Source organism: Phalaenopsis equestris, unplaced genomic scaffold (genome assembly GCF_001263595.1).
Source record: "Phalaenopsis equestris unplaced genomic scaffold, ASM126359v1 Scaffold000697, whole genome shotgun sequence".
NCBI classification, from domain to species: domain Eukaryota; kingdom Viridiplantae; phylum Streptophyta; class Magnoliopsida; order Asparagales; family Orchidaceae; genus Phalaenopsis; species Phalaenopsis equestris.
In genome coordinates, this window is record NW_018165137.1 from 289,129 (window position 1) to 309,875 (window position 20,747).

At 33.5% G+C, this 20,747-nt stretch overlaps 1 protein-coding gene across 4 annotated transcripts in view; it reads right to left on the reverse strand.

Annotated features, from left to right (window-relative positions):
• LOC110030311 (probable pre-mRNA-splicing factor ATP-dependent RNA helicase DEAH4) overlaps positions 1 to 20,747 on the reverse strand; it is a 156,566-nt gene that overhangs the window by 51,143 nt on the left and 84,676 nt on the right. For all 4 annotated transcript variants that reach the window (XM_020732966.1, XM_020732965.1, XM_020732967.1 and 1 more), the window contains 2 exons: positions 18,577 to 18,700; positions 502 to 643 (listed from right to left, as the gene is read on the reverse strand). In XM_020732966.1, coding sequence (XP_020588625.1) covers positions 502 to 643; positions 18,577 to 18,700 — 266 coding nt within the window. The remainder of the gene's footprint in view (positions 1 to 501; positions 644 to 18,576; positions 18,701 to 20,747) is intronic.

Genomic DNA, 20,747 nt, shown 5'->3' on the forward strand with positions numbered 1-20,747 from the left:
TTGGTTCTCTGGCTTTCATTTCACTTTTTTGGTTCTTTTTTAAATGGTACAAGGTATTCATTTCTTTCTTCTTATGAGAAAGGCACTCCGCTACTATTCCATCAATAAAATAGGAGCTGGTCCATCAGCAAAGCTTTTCAACGGAAAAACATGCATAAAGAAGGTCATATATAGTGCAATAACCCTGCAAATTGCAAATTCTGGGTCCACAAACACAATCTAACCGAAGTTTTACAAAAAAAGGATATTATATAATACAAGCCATAACAGCTCAATTCAACAAAAAAGCAAACCAACCATTGACACAGTGGCCCATCCTCAACAACAGAATTACATAAAGAATGGCCAAACACATTTCAAGGGTATGTTCATTTAACAATACATGGGTAACTGCTAGAAAAATGATGAAAAATTTAAAGGTGATTTGCAAATTAGAACCCAAAAAAATAAAAAATAGAAAAGATGAAAAAAAAACCTTCAATACATGATGAACTCCTATACCTGCAAGTTATGTTCAGTGCACCAAGCTGGATCATAATCAGCACAATCCCAATTTTCATATATTCGAAGCAAATGGATGTGATCACCCCAGTACGAGCCAGATGGAAGTTTTAAAGGTTGTTTCCTCTTCTTGTCCTTAATGCTGCAAATTTAACTCAACATTATCCCTGGATATGGCACTCAATATCGTCAAGAAATGACCTATGTGCATCATGTAATGATAATAAATAATGAAGTACAAACATGACAAGACACGACACTGATTCCCCAGATTGTTACAAAAAAATCACAATAACAAAAGTACACGTGTTGATCAAATAAACTACCGAATTAGAGTCCATCTATCGATCCCATAAAAAAACTTATCTACTTTCTAAGATACAAAGTTCTAGTTTACTGGACCATTAAGTCTAATTTGATTAGTTTAGATTTGCATAAGGCGAAAGGTTCTAAGATCCTAATGCAAAAATAAGAAAAAAGAACCAAGTTACATTAAGATTTTTCAAAGGTAAAAGGTTCAAACACTTATGAAACTAGTAGTAAATCACTGAAGTTTTTCCAATGAGTTTCACACGTTGACAATCAGAGACTAGCCCTTCTTAGCCTATGTCTGTAATAATAAGTGTTGGAAACCCGTGTTACAAATACGGGGGCTCAAGAATGTAAAGTTTTCCAAAAACCTCCTAGTCCGCTATCTAGATTGCGTTCTCTTATTACCAATATGTTTATTCCATTAGGTGAAAATATGTTAACCTGTTTGTTCTAATAGTTAATGGTTAGGAGTCATATATCACACAATGTTTTAACTTTTTAATAGGTTAGATTAAAATAAATTACAATAAAAAAGTTAACACATCAACATGAAATTCGTAGCACAAAAAATATTTCTAGGAAAATCTTATGGATCAAAACATCGATTCAACATGTCTTAGATAACAGGCGTATAAAAATGATTTAGCTATTATACAGGAACGAAAACACATAGTTTCATTGAAAACATTAGAGAAAATAGCATAAGTACATAAAAATTAAACAAAGTCAATCGCTCTTGCAATACTCTGCAATCTTCTACCGTACAAAGCAAGCATTCTATCGATCTCTCTAGTACAAGTGCACACAAATCACTCCCTCACAAGCTCTCCAAACTCTCAAATAATAATCCTAGAAAATCCCTCCAAGGGAATGATTAGAGAAAACCCAAATGTTTGCATTGAAATCGTCTAAACTAAGAGAAGAGAAGCTTCCCACAACCAACGAGATTCCCAATTGACCTCCCTATTAGTTTTATATAGTTTGAGACTGAATTACCTACAATTTCTTGCCAAATTTGCTCTTAGAAAGAACCTGTTGTAGATACGCCGACCCCGGCTTAAGTATGCCGACGTCGTCTTAGGTACGCCGACCCCAGCGGGATGATGCTAGGAAACATGCTATGATAAAGTCTAGCATAACTATTCCACCTTCTCAATTATATTAAAGTTTTTTTTTTTTTTTTAGCTGCTACGTAGTTGCGCCAATGGGCAGTGTAGATATGTCGACCCTCTTATTTTGTACAACATTGTATTTTAGCTTACCGACGCGTGCTCGACACCATTAACCTGTAAAACATAGCAAAAAACACTTTTTACAAGCGTAAAATCATCGACTTAGTAGTTTCTTCATAGAAAATAATTCTAGTAAATGAAGTGGTGCACCACCCATTTTTAAAGAATATATAGGCCACTATTATTATTGTTCAAAACTTCAAATTTATATAGATGATAATTTATTTGAAAGCTCAAATGAATCATTATGCCATGAGTACTCTTTAATAATGAGTAAGAAAATTGAAATTAGTATGACTGGAAAATTAAACTTCTTTCTTAGACTTTTAAAATAACAAAAGAATAATACCATTACATGACAAATTAAATACACAACTGACTTAATTGAATGATATGATTAAAGAAATTTAAATCTAGTAAGCATGCGTCAAAGCACTAAATTAGACTTTGATGAATAAGGAAAGTTCGTACATATAAATTTTATAAGGCATGATTGGTTCCCTTTTACAACTTATTATGAGCACTAAATTAGACTAACATTATGTTTATTTTATGTTTGTATGATCTTTTCCAAGTCAACCTTATGGAATGTCATTTAACTACCATCAAGCATATAATTCAAAATTTGATGGGCACATCTAGATTAATTTTGTGGTATCTTATAAAATTCATCGTCATGTGATAGTACTTTCTTAATGTTAAATAACCTGAATGTAAGGTACATTGAAAAAACTCTTTTGGCGCGTGTCAATTTTTTGGAATCATCCATTATATCTTGGTTCTCTTAGAAACAAAATTAAATTACTTTATCTACTGAAGAATTGGATACATAGTTGTAAGCAGTCATGTCGCTCAAGTTTTAAAGTTAAAACAACTTGGAAATTGTGGACCGAAGTTATAACACATAACAATTAAACATGATAATATTAATGCTATAAGTTTAACAAAAAAATATGAATCAACACTCACGCACTAAACATCTTGAGATCAGATATCACTTTATTAAAGGTCATGTCAAAAAGAATGTGATTAATATTGAATTTGTTCAAAATGAATTGTAGTTAGTTGATAATTTTACTAAATCCTTAGATAAAAATTAGTTTTGTAACTTATGGTATTCTAATTTGTGAGTATATCGATTAATTAGCTTCATTATATTTATATTCATAACATGAATTTATCATTATTTTCATATGCTTTCAAAAAGAAGATAAAAAGTATGTTAGGCAGTTAAATATTTGATTAATATTTTTTTTTCTTTCATAGGCATACATTAAGGGAGGAAACAATTATACGTAAAGTATGGTCACTTTGTACAAAGTTTATCGTCGTCAAAAACTATGAACTCAACATTTTCTCTCCAAACTCACAGCTTTCCCTCACGCCCCTCAGTGCTGCACGTGCTCCTGTTTGTTTGATTCCATCCTTTGCCAACGCACCCCCAGCATAGACCCGACTCAATTTCCTTTCTCCTGCTCATTAGCTTGTTTGTATTAGTATGTCGCACGTATATTGTTCCTGTTTGAAACCCATTCCTCTCCCACTCGTGGAATGTCACTCGAGGTTGCCCCACCTAATACTCGTATTTGTTGCTCTGGTTCTCTTTGTTCTATGGAAGTTGAAGCTCTCTTCATTTTATGGAATAAGAAACCATTTGAGTCCTCCCACTTTGTCTACCTCATTTACACTCTTCTCGCACCAGGGTTTCATCCCCTCTATCTCCACCCCTTAATATTGAACCAACATGCATCAAATTCTTCTCTTCTTTTTTTTTTCTTTTTTTGTGTGATAGGTTTCCATAATTTTCTTGATCTTTTTAATTTATTCATTTCGAGAATTATTTAGATAGAATTCCCTTCAAATATTTGTTGATTTTGCTCATCATTGAGAAAAGACCTAAAAGTAAATTTTTTTGGAGTTGAGAGGGCATTTAACAAGAATCCCTCTAAATCATCCTTGGGCACATAACTAGAATTATTTTTCTACAGTTTGCTTCTAATGAATTTTCTTCTATCGTGGCTTGTTTGATCATGGTCATCACTAAGAAAGGAGTCTAAGGTCTATTCATTTTGGAGTTTTAGAAAGTATTTAACCGACAATAACCCAATTGATTACTATATTCTAATGCCTAAACTCATCATTTAAAACATGAATTAGTGTTTTTCTTAAAAGCTAAAAACTTGTAATTAAGAATGAATCCTTTCAATTGCATTTATGGATAAGTGAGCCTATAAATCGGGTAGGCTTGACATGATTTTTTCGATTAAAAGTAATTTCAAATGGCCAAAAAATAAAATACAAACATGATACATGTCCATGATTAAGAATGTAGGTCACAAACATGCATTGGTTATGACAACAAAATATTATTATAATTTTAAAAAAGTTGGCATAAAATAAAATTAAAAAAATATAATAAATCTTTAATTATTCATAAATTAAGAAAATCAAATATATTAAGATCAATAAACAAAAAATAGTCATATTAGTGTCAGGTGAAGAAATTTAATTATTATGTCATTACAAATTTTATAAAAATGAAATATTATGAAAAAATTAAAAGAAAATAAAATTAGTGGAAAATACGATTACGATAATTATTGTAATTTTAAAAAAACATAATATAAATGTTTTAATTTAAGTTATTTGTGTAATATACATTGAAAATTAAAAGTTATTATTTAGGGCAAATGTGTAAAAAAGGCATGTTAGCTAACTCTTTATCATCTTAAATTGAAACATAAATGACATATTATCGCGACCCAGCCTGGGGCTTATAATTATTAAATACAGGAACAGAAAGTCAAACAATAAAACTAGTATTACATTTATTTTTCACAAATTATCATTGCTTCAAGTTTATAAAAAAATCACTAAGAACCCACAAAGTATAGTAAACATAAAATCAAATCATCCAAAAACAATAACTAACTACAAGAAAATTATAAGAAACTAACCCACAACAAATTATCACTACCCAAAAATAAACAATACAATAACTACAATCATAATACACAATATATTACACATTTGTATTACTCCTGTAAATCATCTTTTGTTTGTCAGTCATATCAATCTAATGTTTTCTTAAAAGCAACATTTAATTGTCAAGAATAAGTTACATAACTTTGCGAGAAATTAAAAAAAAAGTTTATGCATTAAATTAGTATGCAAATATTATACATAAATGTCCCACGAAAATACAATTTATTGATAAATTAAACTTTAAGTTTTCAATTTTAATTTAACCATTCTCGTTTCAATTTAAATATTTATCATTTTTAACCCTTTTAACAAGTCAAATCAGGATTTTCGTCATACATGAAGGCCCATGGGCACCCTTAATATTTTGCACCCAAAGATACACATTAATATTTTTTTTTCGTGCACGGATACATCGCATCCCCTGCGAGTATTATGTAAGGGTAATCATAAATGACTTGAACTTTTACATTTTATTTTTTTTAATTACCTCCTAAGAAAATTGAACAATCATTTTTCCTTTTTAACATTGCATTTCATTTTATTTCCTTTAATTACCACTTTTTAAAGTAATTGAATAATGGTTTTCCCTTAATATCATTTCATTTCATTTATTTTAATGATTCTTTTAACTTACACTATGCATACCATTATAAAAGCAGGTATCTGAAATAATAATTCAATTATTTATTTAATAAAACATCAATTTAATACATATAAGAAAATAATTACTCACATTTGTCTTAAAAGAATTCACTTATGAAAGGATCCTTTCCAAAATTTTTAAATTACTTTAAACTAAATTCCTAGAATTAATTACAAGAGTACACTTCATATCTATAAATTTGATTGTGTTTCAAGATTACTTTAACTTGAATAGTAAAATCCAAACCACATACTTACCTTAAACGTCACAATATCTTCTCCCTCCAAAATGAAATTTTTATAACTTATACCCTGATTAAATTTAGCCCATTGTTAACATTTTAATAAAAAAACATATATATAATTAAAATGAATAAACCCTAAATAAAATTTTTGTTGAGCTCGGTTAAGCCCTACCCACGCTAGCATGCTTCACTTTCTATCCCCAAATTTAATTTTAGTGCTTAATATGAGTATAATTTATTATATATTACAAACCTCATAAAAAAATAATATAAACATTCATGTTACCTTAATCTATGATCGGCTAAACGCTACCTCAAAATGCTCAATTTTGTCTGAAGAAAGAAACAAACTCATTTGCTCTTCTATCCTAGTGTACTCTAACTATTAAAGAATTCTGAAACATCCACCTATTGAGCTATAAGAAGAAATGAAAGCTACTAGTAGCTACGCTACATTCCCATATAGCTATTGTATCGAATAGAAAGGGCGGACCTTAGCTAGGTATGGGGGGTAGGCAACCTTCGCTCACAGTGCTCTATTATAAGAGCAAACTCTCTTTCTTAAGAAAATAAAATGAGACTAGATCTAGATACCTAGCTACAAGAAAAGGAAGAAGAGCATATCACTCAAATGGATTTGGGATAAGAAAGCTTCTATCTTTATGAGACTCAGAGGCAACAGAGGGAGGGAATGATCGGTCTAATCCCAGAAGGAATTGAGGTTTGCTAGCACGTTCAAATCGGAAGACAAGGACGCAAGGATAGGACTAGGCTAGAGGGCTCACTATCGTCCCCATCGTCTTAACATGAACCACACAATTCTAGCTATGAAAAATTTTCTTATTAGTGGGCAATAAAATCAGTAACATAATCAGGGGCATCAGGCTTGCCTCAATATCGGAATAGAAGAAAATTAGGGAAACTAGGTTGTTAATCGAGCTAAGGTAAGAAAGTTGAATCTGGATTCACAACTGACTTCCTCTACAAAAGTTGTAGAAGGGGTGGGAGAGCCATGCCCTTAAAACAGGCTCAAAAAAGAAGGCTTTGATTTTGGGATCGGGATTGGGATTTCACTCAAAAAAAAAAAAAAGAAAATGTGAGACCCATTGTGCAATGGACAAGCAAGAATGGGAATCCAAGGGGGGCAAACCATTCCATTCTATTTTATCACAAGATTTTGAGGACAAAGAATAACATGCTCCTCTTGCCTCCATGAAGAAGAACCTATTTTCTTACACAATGAGTTGTGCAAAAAGATGTTCCTACTTATATTGATAGTGACCCTGAAGAGAGACCCACTTCATCTCTTACTCGGGATATACCACAGCACACTGAAGCAAAAACTCAACTCTTATTGAATTGAACAAACTAACTCTCGTCTTCCTTACCTTCACTCACTCTTTGAAAGACAGAAATAAGGAACGAATGGAAAAACCAAAAAAAAAAAGACAAAGACAAAGAAGAGTAGATAAAGTATTCATAAACAAGCTTAGGTATAGGTTCCCACGAGTAATACATAAGGAAAAACCCTCATTTGTGAAGAATGTTAAGCAGTGGGACAATTAACTACTATAAGCAGATTTGAGAGAGATAGAAAATAGTCCAATCTAAACAAAGCTTAGTGAAGAGAGAAGCAATCGTACTAGTAGGCAAGTATAAAAAAGTGAGGAACGAGTCCCTGCTAGTGCTAGTATTGGTTTGTGTTACCTTTTGATAGATAGGATTGCGACAAGCAACAAAAACTTAAGATAACGTAAAGGTGCAGAGTGAAGGCCCCCTCAAATGTTCCTAGAGTTGTTGTCATTGAGACATCTACCGTGAGGATATGCTTCATCAAGTCTTCTCCCAAAGACTGTTGTTCATTGAATCCCATTGTCCTTTTCCTATTTCTACCCCAATCTGAGGTGGACTGGAACTTTTCATGAACCAACAAGTTCAGTCGTTTTGCATAACAATTCTAAGGGTGTAAAATCCGAATAAAAAAATACATAAAATAAAAAAATAAAAGAATATGAAGTTTGAAAGAGACGCAATGCTAAATTTTAAAAATGGTATTTTTTGCACCTCTTCCCCAAATCGAATCAAAGGGGAGAAGCATGGGATACAAGGAAAGAGAAAATCAAAAGTGAGAGAGAAAAAGGAAGAGGAAGATAGCTTGTGTGCAACACTTGCTACGCACATTGCTACTGTGAGAGCGAGGTCGTGTGAGGAGAGATCGAAGGTCTACCTCTGTGCGTGATCATCAAGCAACCTTAGTGTGAAGAAAAGAAGACTCGAACCCTACTCGCTCACGTATAGAGGAAGAAGAGGAGCGACGGGGAAGAACAGTCGATGCAGCATCATGTGTAAAGGAGGCGACAATGTCGAGGGCTTCCCGTGCGAGTGCTGCGAGAGGAAGGGCATCGCTGGTGTGAAGGAGGTCATGTTGAGCTCGCGTGCAAAGACCAGAGGTGTCATGACCTTACCTGGGGTTTAGAATTAACTAATAAGAGAACCACGGTCGGACGATAATAACATTTTAATTCTTCTTTCCACATATTTTTCATAAACTACCAATATATAAAAAGTCCACTAATCCACAGTGCATCAAAATCAAGCATCAAGAAACAACAATATAATTTGAGTGACAGGATTTGAAGGAGACCCTTTCGTGCGTCTGAGTGAATTGAAGGGTATTTTTATTTTTTATGTACTTATTCAAAATCTATGTGTTTTGCATATAATTCTTCTTTTTATTTATTGTTGAAATATTATAATTTTTAATTTGCATTAATAAATCTTTTCATAATAGTTATCATTATTTTTTCAAATAAAAAAATTTTAAATAATCAATTACTATGAAGCAAGAGATCACTCAATCTGAAATTATATTAATTAATTTGTAAAAAAAATGATAACTATCGTGAAGAGATTTATTATGCAAATTAAAAATCAAAGATTTTGAACAGCAAATAAAATAGAGATTTAGATACAAATCACATAAATTTTGAATAATTACATCAAAGACAAAAATACACTTCATTCCATGCAGATCACGGTTAAATTTAATAAAAAATATAATTTAGGACCAATTTGAAGCAAGTTTTAAAAGTTTAGGAACTAAATTTCAGCATTTTAAATTTATAGGAATAAATTGGACACTTTTTAATAGTTGTGGGAATATTTTAGGCTTTTACTCGTTGAGGTTTAAATAATTTAAGTAGTGAATCTTATATGAATATTCAAATTTATTCTTTAAGTGTTAATAGTAGATGTATCTGAAATGAAGATATAACTAAGGGAGATACAGTTACATTATCGAGAATCAAATCATTTTGAAAGATAAAGTATGTTTTAAGTAAAATTTAGTTTACTTAATTTAGAATTAATACTTAATAAAAATATTAAATTTTAACATCAATTTAAGTTGAAAAACATTTGGGTCTAGAAGATCAAAAGGTTAGAGAATCGATGTGTCAAGCAAGCTCAGCAGGTGAGTACTTATATTTTTAAATTATAGTAATATTTTGTTTATGCTAAGTCTGATTCGATCCATGATTCGTTTATATAGATTTTACTAGCTCTTTAATTTCACCTGATTTTTTAAGTTGTTACTTGTGTTCGAATAGAAGGAGGATTGACCAAATTTTCTCTATTCCTGTTGGATTACATCAGGGATCTGCATTAAGATCATATCTTTTTGTTTTACTTATGGATTATCTTACTAGACATTTATAGGAGAATGTACCTTGGTGTATGTTTTTTGTTGATGATATCCTTCTCGTGGATAAGATGAGAAAGAAAGCTCAAAAAAAACTTGAACTATGAAGGTCTACATTGGAGTCTAAAGACTTTCGATGGAATAGAACTAAAACTAAATACATGGAATATATATTTAGTAGTAGTAGCCCTAGTGACTGATTTATAACTGTAGGTGATTAAATAATTAGAAAGTGTGAACGCTTTAGATATCTCGGGTTTATTGTTCCAAAATATGGTGATGTAGATAGGGATGTTATTAGTAGAATTTAAGTTGGTTGGCAAAATATGGTGATGTAGATAGAGATGTTATTAGTAGAATTTAAGTTGGTTGGCTGAAGGAATGCTTCAAGCCTACTGTGTGATAGAAAAGAACCGTTTAGACTGAAAGGAAAATTGTATAAGATGGTGGTAAGACCTGCAATGCTCTATGGCGCTAAATGTTGGCCATTAAAACTTTAATGAATGTTGGTCTTTAAAAAAGAAGCATAAAACAAAGTCAAGTGTTGCCGAGATGAGAAAGATTAGGCGATGAGTGGCTTTTCACTTAGAGATAAGATGCAAAATGAATATATCCAAGATAGCGTTGGTGTAGCTCCAATGACGGACAAAATTAGATAGAGTCATCTTAGATGGTTTGGTAACATTAAACGACGACCCTCTGATGATCCGATTAGAAGAGTAGATGTTTTAGATTCGACTTATGTTAAGAAAGGCAAAGGTAGACTTAGAAAAACTTGGGCATATCGTATAAAAAATTATCTTAATTTATTACAACTAAATGAAAATATGACACTGAATAGGACGCAATGGAGAAAAATTATTCATGTAGCCGACCCCAATTAGTGGGATAAAGGTATTAGTGGGATAAAGGGGGATAAAGGTTTATTTTTGTTGTTGTTTAATTTCAACTGATCGTATTGAATGTATATCACTGATATTTAAATGTCATTTAACTACATAATCCAGGTTATTGAACAGCATGAAAAGAGAAAAAGAATGAATATTACAATGATAGTTGTCCCTCTATGACACTAGCGGGGAAACACTAAAGTACTCGTACACGTAAAAAGAAAAGGATATTGATATTGAATTACATTAAATAGTATAATTTTTAGAAGATCCTTCTGTGACGATTCCATACAAATTAAAATGATATTGATATGTGAACGATATAATAAGACACAAGTGAATGTATAGAATCACTTTGAGTGATCATGTTAGAAAATACAAACCCTCAAATGCTCTTATATTTTTACACGATTTAATTGACATGTACATTGTCTTCTTTTTCATTGAATTACTATAGTTTAAAAGCATTAACTAGCCTTGTTTAAGCTTACTTTTATTTAAACTAATTTTTTAGCTTAATTTATTTTACTAAATAATGAATCATCGAAGAGAAAATATTTATAAAAGCCGCAGAAAAACAATAACGAGACAATTTTAAATATATTGATTTAATTTAATTTTATCAGTGGTGATTTATTTGTTACCAGTAAGTTATAGAAATAAATATGAAAAAAATTAAATTCTCACCGTCCGGCCGTTTGTTCCTATATAGGTTAACTCTAAGCCTCAGGTCGAGTCGTGATAAAGGGGGTAGAGCATACTTTTTCAAACTGTGATATATGACATAAAACAAAGAATACACTAAGTGAATCAGCAGTTCCCCCTTGCTTAATCAATAGTTCTAGTCCACTTACCAACAAATAGGAATTAGACCACATTACTTTGAGACAAGAACGAATGTAAGTCATAAAGAACTAAATCCGTAGAACTAGGCTCCTTGTAGTGAGAACAACGTGCCTATTGTGATTGAGCGGCTTTTCCACATTGTTGGAGACCCCCTATGAACAAAAAAGGTATGGTGTTGTAAGAGAACCTCACCTCCCTATTTCAAGATAATGCTTTTAGGGTGTGTTTTGTCTTTGTCAAGAAGAAGGTGAGAGTATGTCCGACACTTGATGGAAAGGAAACATCATGATGAGTTGGCTAGGTTAACCATTAGCATATAGATCAATCACCACACCACCTATATCATACATAAAATATGAGATGACATGAGAGTGCATGGTCAACACACACCTACAGCGCCTATGTTCCGCTTGCAACCAATAAAAACACAACCTAACTTGCACTATCTTAAACAAATGAAGCTTCTAACAGGGAAGAGGAACTAAGAGCTATAAATGCGACTAGACATATATGTTTACTTAACGTGACGTTACTTCTGGCTCAATCTACTAACATTTTGTGAGTGGATTGTTCACAGCGCTCATTCTTAAAAAAACAAAAAAAAGCCAACACATCATGATGTTTCCACTCCATTTTCGTTACAATGATGTATCGTGTCAAGATCTATTGTTCAAACCGAATAACACCAACGTTATGAGAGTTCCTGAATTGTGTGAAATCAGATTAGTACCAAACTGAGATGATGTGCGGACAGAGACTCTTTCCGACAAAAAAGGTCTTGATCATAGTGGCAGCGAAGAAATCCCTTGTAAAGAATGATTCAAGGAAAGGTGAAGAGATGGCTACGAAGAGACCAAGCACAAGCGAATCCGCATCATCATCTTCTTTTGCATCTGTTGAATCCACTTTCCCAATTGGTAGCCAACGGGAGGTGGAGATTATTTCATTGCTTCATGAGAACAAATAGGTGTGGCACCAATGCTCTTCAGATGGATAGGGACTAAAGTGCTTTGAGTCAGCGCAGGTAACGTCTAGCTTCCAAGCATGGGATATCCAGCGGGGATGAAGGAGAATTTTCTTACAACATGGGTAAAGGCAGTCTGGAAAGGTTTATGACTGATGAATATGGTACTGGATAATTTATTCATTTTTTCGCCTCTCCTGCTAAGTGTAAAGTAGATGGCACTTTGTAAGAAGGATTCCAATAGCTTGGTCGCCTTCTTGAGCTTAACCCACACACGTTCTTTACTTCTTTCCATCAGCCCACATAAAGGAGAATTAAGGGCATCTACTCGCACATTGGAACTGGGGGAGTAATAAAGAGATTTGGATTAGAAGTGGGATGACAAAGGATTGGACCTAGAATGTGAAGATGCAAGGGGTGATGACCACAGATCCTTACATCGAGAAACGTAAAGCTTCAATCAACCTTTTTTTCCTATTCTATGGGAACTTTGACTTTTATTACCCTTTGTTCGAAGAAAACCATTTGGAGACCTCTGTCCGTTCATGGTTGGTCGATCCCCCAATTCATTTCCCAATTAACAACATGATCTTGACTCTATCATTTTTTTTTCCATTTGGTCGATCTGACACTTAGTTAACTCTTTTATCCTCTAGCATGGGGATGCAAAAAAGAGCATAGAAGCAGCTCGCAGACTGATCACTAAATAGATTTAAAAAGGTGCTAATTTAATCATAGCAAAAGTCTAACTTCATTCTATAACTCAGCTCCCGACCCTCCTTGCTACCGGGGCAGCTTAAAAAATTGGGTTCCAATTAAAAAGCTAAAACCTCTTTCCAATTATGCAATATACATAACAGAATTTTAGTTTTCAATTCTTTGATTGTAAATTAGATAGAAGCAGATTTAGATAATCTGACTTTTGAGACAAACAATGATATTTGATCCATGACTAGTAACCGTTTGCATGTCTAGTACCATCAGTGAACACATTCTAGCTCTTTGATGCTTTATTCTCTTTCAAGTGTAGTTACATCAGCACTTTAAAAAAAAAAAAAACAAGATTACAGGGCTACAAACAGCGCCCCTTATTCAAGGGGCCTTAAGGCTGGAATTTCTTTGTTGTCTACGTTTGCTCGTTTTTGGATGTTGCGGTAGCTTGCTTGCTCGATTCCCTCTTCATGGCTTGCTTTGTTAGAGCTTTCTATCGTTCTTTTTGAAATTCGCTACAGGTTCCAGAGGCGCTTGACCAGCATTGGGAGTTGAGCATTTACTTCTTCAGGATGGAAAGGATTGGAACACACCTTTACTCCATTGGATCACTTGCTTCATCATCTAAGCTAAGAGTTTTGAGATACGCAGCTTCCCTTATGTGACAAGAGAATGAGATGGAAGCAGAGAAGTCATTGAAATGGAGTGGGAATGAAGTAATTGGAAATAAACACCCCATCTATTCACTCAATTTTAAGAAGTGTGAATGGAATGGAATCTATCCCAAAAATTGTATCCCTTTTCGTCAACCAGCCAACTAAGAGCTATGAACCCTACTCGTGTATCCGTATGTAAGGATCTCAAAACAACCTCACTAGATACAACCCTTTTTCCAATGCTTTCAATCGCAGGCCAAGTTTTCAGCATTCCTATTAGCCCATAGGAAAGATATGCAATCTAGGCAGCAGTTGACATTATTACACTCCAATTGCTCCCACCTCCAGGCGAAATAACCATCAAGTATTATGACTCCTGGTTCATTCATGCTGGAATCAACATAAGAAGGAAGAAAGAACTGCGGCGGAAGAAAATAGTGCAAATTAGGTTGTGATTATAAATTAGATAGTACATTTAGATAATCTCACTTATGAGACAAACAAAGACACTTCATCCCTTAGTCCCCCATTCCTACCAGCAGCTTTGGATGTTTAAGTTAGTGCAAGTTATCTTGTGGTTGTATTGGTTGTAAGAAAAAATAGGCATTGTGAGTGTGTGTTGAATGTGCACTCTCATGTCGTTTCATGTATGATATTGGTGGTGTGGTGATTGATCTCTGTGCTAACGGTTACCCTAGCCAAATCACCATGATGTTTCCACTCCATATTTTGTGTTGGACGAACTTTTGCTTTCTTCTTGACAAATATAAAACACACTCTAAAAGCTCTATCTTGCAGAGAGATGAGGCTCACCTATAACACCCTACCTTTTCGTTCATAAGGGTCCTCGAACCATGAAGAAAAGCCACACAATCACGATAGGCATGATGTTCTCACAACTTGACTTCAACGCGAACCCCAGGCCTCCTCCTACACTTCTTCCTTTTTCGCATTAGCTCACCTGTACGCACACTACAAAGTTTGTTGGGCATTGGTTTTGATGGAGACGTCGCACACGAGGGTCATCCTCGAAGTCGCGGTACTTCCTCTTTCCTCAACTAGAGTTTCCTCCTTAGGCTATGCAACAGTCAAATCCTCCCACACATGTAAGTGGCTACTTCTCCCCTTCCTCCCATTTCTTCTTCCTTTCTCATCCTTCATCTCGACCGATACGCTAGGGTACATTTAATCCCACACGAAATGTCTCATTCCTTCAACTCCTCCGTCCGCCTTCCACCTTGAAACTGCTCGAACTCGCACCAGAGCTGCAAGAAATGTGTCTTTTTGCCCTAGGCACGTAAGTGTTCCTTTATGCAATTGATTTCGCTACTAGGGTTAGGCACCAGCCTTCCTTCTTCTTCTTCTTCTTCTTCTTCCTCTTCTTCCTTCACTGTCTCTCAATCTCTCTCTCTCTATGATCATTCAATTTGAATGGGAATGCATCTCCTAAAGATGAAATCATAGAGACGTTTATCCATCATTGTCCATTCGTTTATTATTACAATTATTTTACAACTATTAAATCTCAATTATTACATGTTATGTTGGCCTACAAATGTGGCATGAGATAATATGAATAGTACTGAGTTAAAACTAATAATCAATGACAGGTGTTGAATGAGACAGCACAAAAACTGAATTCAAAGTACATATGCAAAGGATATGTGCCCTATAACACGGACATGATTAGGGCTGTCAAAACGGCTCGTTGTTCGCAAACAGCTTGCATTCGATTTGTTAAGAAGCTCGTGTTTGGCTCGTTAATTTCGTTTGATAAGTTATCGAGCCGAACACGAACAAAGATGTGTTCGTTCGTGTTCGGCTCGTTTTGGCTCGAAATACTACTCATCAAGTTTATATATTAAGTAGTATTTTAAGAAAATATAATTGACTACAAGGCTACAAAGATTTATAACCAATTAAAATATTGATTAAGAAAATAGAATAAAAATTATTAAATTAGATTCAAATGTTGTTTTAATATAAATAACAATTTTTTAAACCTTGTTCAATCCCTTATTGTTTTATGACTACATGATTAGGGTTGTTAAAAGGACTCTTTGTTCGTGAACAGCTCGTGTTCGGCTCGTTAAGCAAACGAGTCGAACACGAACACACTTTTAGCAGAACACGAGCCTCAGCTCGTGGCTCGTGTTCGGCTCGTTTACACCCCTAGACATGATGAGAGACTATCAAAATACATATGACATGAATTTAGAAGGGAACCAATAAAAAAGCTTTTATGGGCTTAAATGCAATCAAGCGAATACAGAAAAAAACTAAAATAGCAAAATAAAAGTGCAAAAACTAGATAGAAACCAACAAATAGGCATCATGCAAGCAATGTTGAACAAAGATGAAATCCAGAACGAACATATAAGAGACTTATATTGAACACAACAAAATTCATATGACCAAGCACAAAACCTTCGTACTATTCTTAAAACACTCAAATCTTACAAAAATGAAGCTTAGTGAATTGTAAGGCAAAAAGGAACTAAGAAAGGGACTAAGAGGACCCTGATTATAAAAGGAAAATTGATTCCTCATAGGGCTTACCACACTTCATTACAATCATACATCGAAAAAATGATGTTTTGAAAGAACATAAGGAATTTAATCCTTAAAAGACAAGAATAATTCCACAACACACATATGAGTGAATAGAATATATTCTTTAAAAATTCAGGCATTTAATGATAAAAAATCGATACACATAATAATCATTCATTATGTACTCCGATGAATATCATTATCCAAGAGCATCAAGATCCATGGATGTCATCTAATATTAATCATTCATATGTGCTCCGAAGAATATCTTAAATGCTCGTACAATGTGTGGTTTGAGAAGCATGCAATTTTTTTTTAATAACAAACATAAAAATGTAAACTCTCTTTTAGAAATCAAATTAAAAGACGTCAAGTTCTGTAGTCTCTAAAGTGGACAGCCTGCCTATAGCAAAGTAAGTTTCATTTAATTATTCTAATCCACCTCACAAGAATTGGAGTGAAGAGACTTGAGCTCCATTTGCAAATTGGAGTTGAGGAGACTTGAGGTCTACATAGCAAGTTGGATCATATTCCTAAGAACTGGAATTTTTTAAACTAATATTTTTTACTAGAATTAAATCAACATTTTTTTAAACTACAGAGTATGTTGCTCTTAATTTGAATAAATAAACTGACATTATTATGGACTGAAAATGGAAGACTCATAGACATTGCCAAATCATTTCTCCCTCACATTTGTAAACGACCTTTAAAAGCTTTCCATAAGGCTTTCATGTTTGAAATACAAATTCTCAATATTGAAAATAAGCAACAATCATAAGTCTTAATCTAAATACTAGTTCCAATGTCTTTTAACTATAGTTAACCGAGCCTATAACATGATGGATATACAAATAACATTCATTTATACAAATAATCACAAACCCAGCCCTCTAAAAATAAATTACATAGCTAGAAGGATTCAAATCAACTAAATGCAATCAATCAAGTACTTTGATGATGGCCATGTTGATTTAAACCTCAATTACATAAAATTCTATTTTAAAAATGCTCCAAGGACCTATGAATCTAAAATTTTCACAAAACAAAAGAAATATAAAATTAAAAAAAATTCTAATTTAAAGCTTAAAAAAATTCACAATTCATCCCTGACAATTTGTCTGGGTGAAAATTTTTAAATAAATCTTAGCTCATGAAAAATTGATGCCATATCAACCATACTAGGGCATAGAGACCATGTCTCTGTCAGTATGATTTTTTTAACTATAAATTAGCATAATCAGGTGATTTGTCGTACATAACAACATTATACTACAGTCACATCTGAACCCTATATATAATCTCAAATAGCTAAGCGCCCCTGAGTTGTGCATAATATGATGCACTTGATAAGATAAAAAGCCTGATAAAGACTAGGATTATTTAGTCGGCTTAAACATGCCAATAAGACAACCATCAACCCCAATTTGCATGACCACTTAAATTACATAACTTATAGCTATTGCTAAGGATTATTTAGTCGGCTTGGTTCAAGAATCTTTTCTAAGTATGCTAGAGTCTATGATGGAACCATGACATCTTCGTTGGATTCACCATCCCCCTTAATGTCCAATTAGACACCCCAATTTGCAAGGCCCCTTAAATTACATAGCTTATGGCTATTAATAAGGATTATTTAGTCGGCTCAGTTCAAGCATCTTCTCTATGTAGGCTAGAGTCTATATCAAACACACACACCACACACACCCCCCCCCCCCAAAATCCCCCCCCCCAAAATGTGGTGAAATTTATCAGTATTAAGCCAAAACTGACAGTCTTATACAACAAATAAATAGCACCTAACGCTAATTTTAATAGAAATTCTATCTTTTCATTAGAAGAGTTAAAAAAAATATAAGATTTTGAGCTAGCAGGAGACCTAAAACCAGATATTAAATTCTACTCCAAATGTGAACAATACAATCTGATCTGAAATCTAATCTGCTCTTGAAAGTTTGACTCAAAACACTGCACAAAAAAGACTGCTCTCAGAAGAGCTAGACATATCAAACGCATGTATGGAAGGTGTCAGGCAATTATTTGTCCAATATGACATGTTTCAATATAATGAAATATCAATGCATCATAGTCTGTAGAATTTCCATGAGTCAAAACCAAGAAAAAAGTGAAATTTAGGAAAGAATGTCATACTCAGGTTTTAGCATCATAAAGCTCCAACCAACAATAAGGCCTTGAGCATGCAGGACCAACCTTCTTTTACGAAAGCTGAGCCCTGATGCATGTGATTACAATCAGGGAAAATTTGCATTTTAGCAAAACCTTTTTATTGAAGATGTATATTTGAGGAATGATTACGAAAAGAACTAACATAAGTTCACCTATGAATAGACAGATGTGTGATTTCAGCTGATAGCATAGCTACAACGGTTAATGCTTGAGACAAGCACCCTAATTCATTTGCCTCAATTAAAGTCCTTGACAGTGAAGGCTCAAGCGGCAATTCTGCATGGAACAAACAGAACAAAATAACTTTATAGATGCAACAACTTAAAGGACAAACAAACATAACTTCTTCATCTTGCACATTATAACGAAAGTGCACCAAAAGCTAAAAATTTGAATTTTGTTAAAAAGGAAGTTCAGAGTTACATTCTTTAATTCTTCAAAAGCCCCTAATATTCCGTCAGGAACATAATATGCATAATTGTTCTGAGAGAAGACCCGGATAACGTTTTTTAAATGCTATATCTTCAAATTTAGAAAACTGAATATAGGTTATTATTGTTTATTTAACACTATACGAAGCTCATCATGGAATAAACAGAACAAAAAAACTTTATAGCTGCGACAACTTCAAAGACCAAACAAAGCAAAACTTCATCTCGCACATTATAATGACGGAGCACCACAAGGAAAAAAAAAAAAACTTCTGTCAGAAAGGAAGTTCAGAGTTACAATCTTTAATTCCTCAATAACTCTGGTTTTCCTGAGGGAAAATATAGGGGATTTGAGAGATTAACTGAGTAACGCCTTTTAAATGCTACATCCTCAACGTTAAGAAACTCAATATAGGTTGTTAGAGTTTATTTGATGCTATAGAGATTTGCTTAACAAAAAGGAGTAATCGCTAGAATGAGATACATAATGCTTACAACTTCTGAAAATACTATTTGTGGAAAACGAATTTGCTTGACTAATGTAGTTGTCTTGCATTCTCATAAATTGAATATAATTTAGACATTTGGTTATACAAGCAGTATTTGTGCTAAATATGATTATTCAGCGTGTAAAATGAAGTAATAGATCTCAGCAAGAACAAATAGAAAAGGTTAAATATCATTCTAGTCCCACGAGTTAAGCTACATTTCACATAAGTCGGCGATTTTAAAAATGATCTAACCCAACGTAGGCCCGCTAAAGTTTCTAACTTCTGTAATTTCACAATGGTCCCTCGTGTTAATTATTTTAGCTTTTAAAGTGGTCTATTTTTATTAATGGCAATAACTAATCGCTTAATTTGGTTGATATTGCAATAATGAAAATGACCAAGAAGGTAATTTAAACATATTTTTAAAATATACCGCATTTTTTTTGCATTTCACCAAAATCACCAAAATTTAATATTATTAAATTCTACATTTTATTCCTATTAATTTGATAAATGGAAGTATATATATATAATAGGAATGTATTTGGATTTCTAAAATAATTTGTGAAATTAAATAAATTCACTTTAAATAACCTTAAAAATTTATTCATTCAATAAATTTACCATTGCGGGTTAGTGTAGCTGATCCACCTTACTCGGTATGCAATGGCTTGACCGATTTTGAAGGCCTGGATTAAATTGATTAAGTGAGATATATAAATGTATATATACATTTATATGTACATCAACTTAAGGTACCCCTTATTTTCTTATTTTCTTCATCCCCTTAATGTGCTGCGGAACTAGGCACGATCAGGAGCAGGAGCAAGACCAGCGTCCGATTAGGTCTGGGAAGTGTTAACCGAATTAGCATAAGGATTGTTTTTGAGAAGGTAAGATAAATTAAATATATAAGTAAATCTATAAAAATAACTTCATCTAACCTTGGAATTTCTTTCATATTCCTCTCCAGTTAAAGCTGGGTTTGGTGTCCAGGGCAATTGCAATTGCAATCTGAAAGCGGGGCAGGAAGAAATGAGAGCAGCGAATATTTGGATTTGCTGGAGAATCAGAGAAGAATAAGGAGGATTTTGGGGATAATAAGCAGTAACTTGGAGAGATTTTTGGAGGAGAAACTGCACTTTAGAGGAGAAATTGGAAGTATAAGATAAGGAAATTTGAGTATACGAGTAAATTTATATAAATATTGGTATTTACTAACATATAATCTAAAAACGTTATTCATTCATCTCCCAAACTTGTGAATTTCAGCCAGCTAAACATGTAGGATATAGCTCATGGCTGTGGGTTTTGGGAAAACGAAGAGGAAGGAAAGGTATTTTGACTTGGGAGATATGGAGGACTTACCGGTCCTCAAAGGGAGTGGCCAGCCACTCCTCC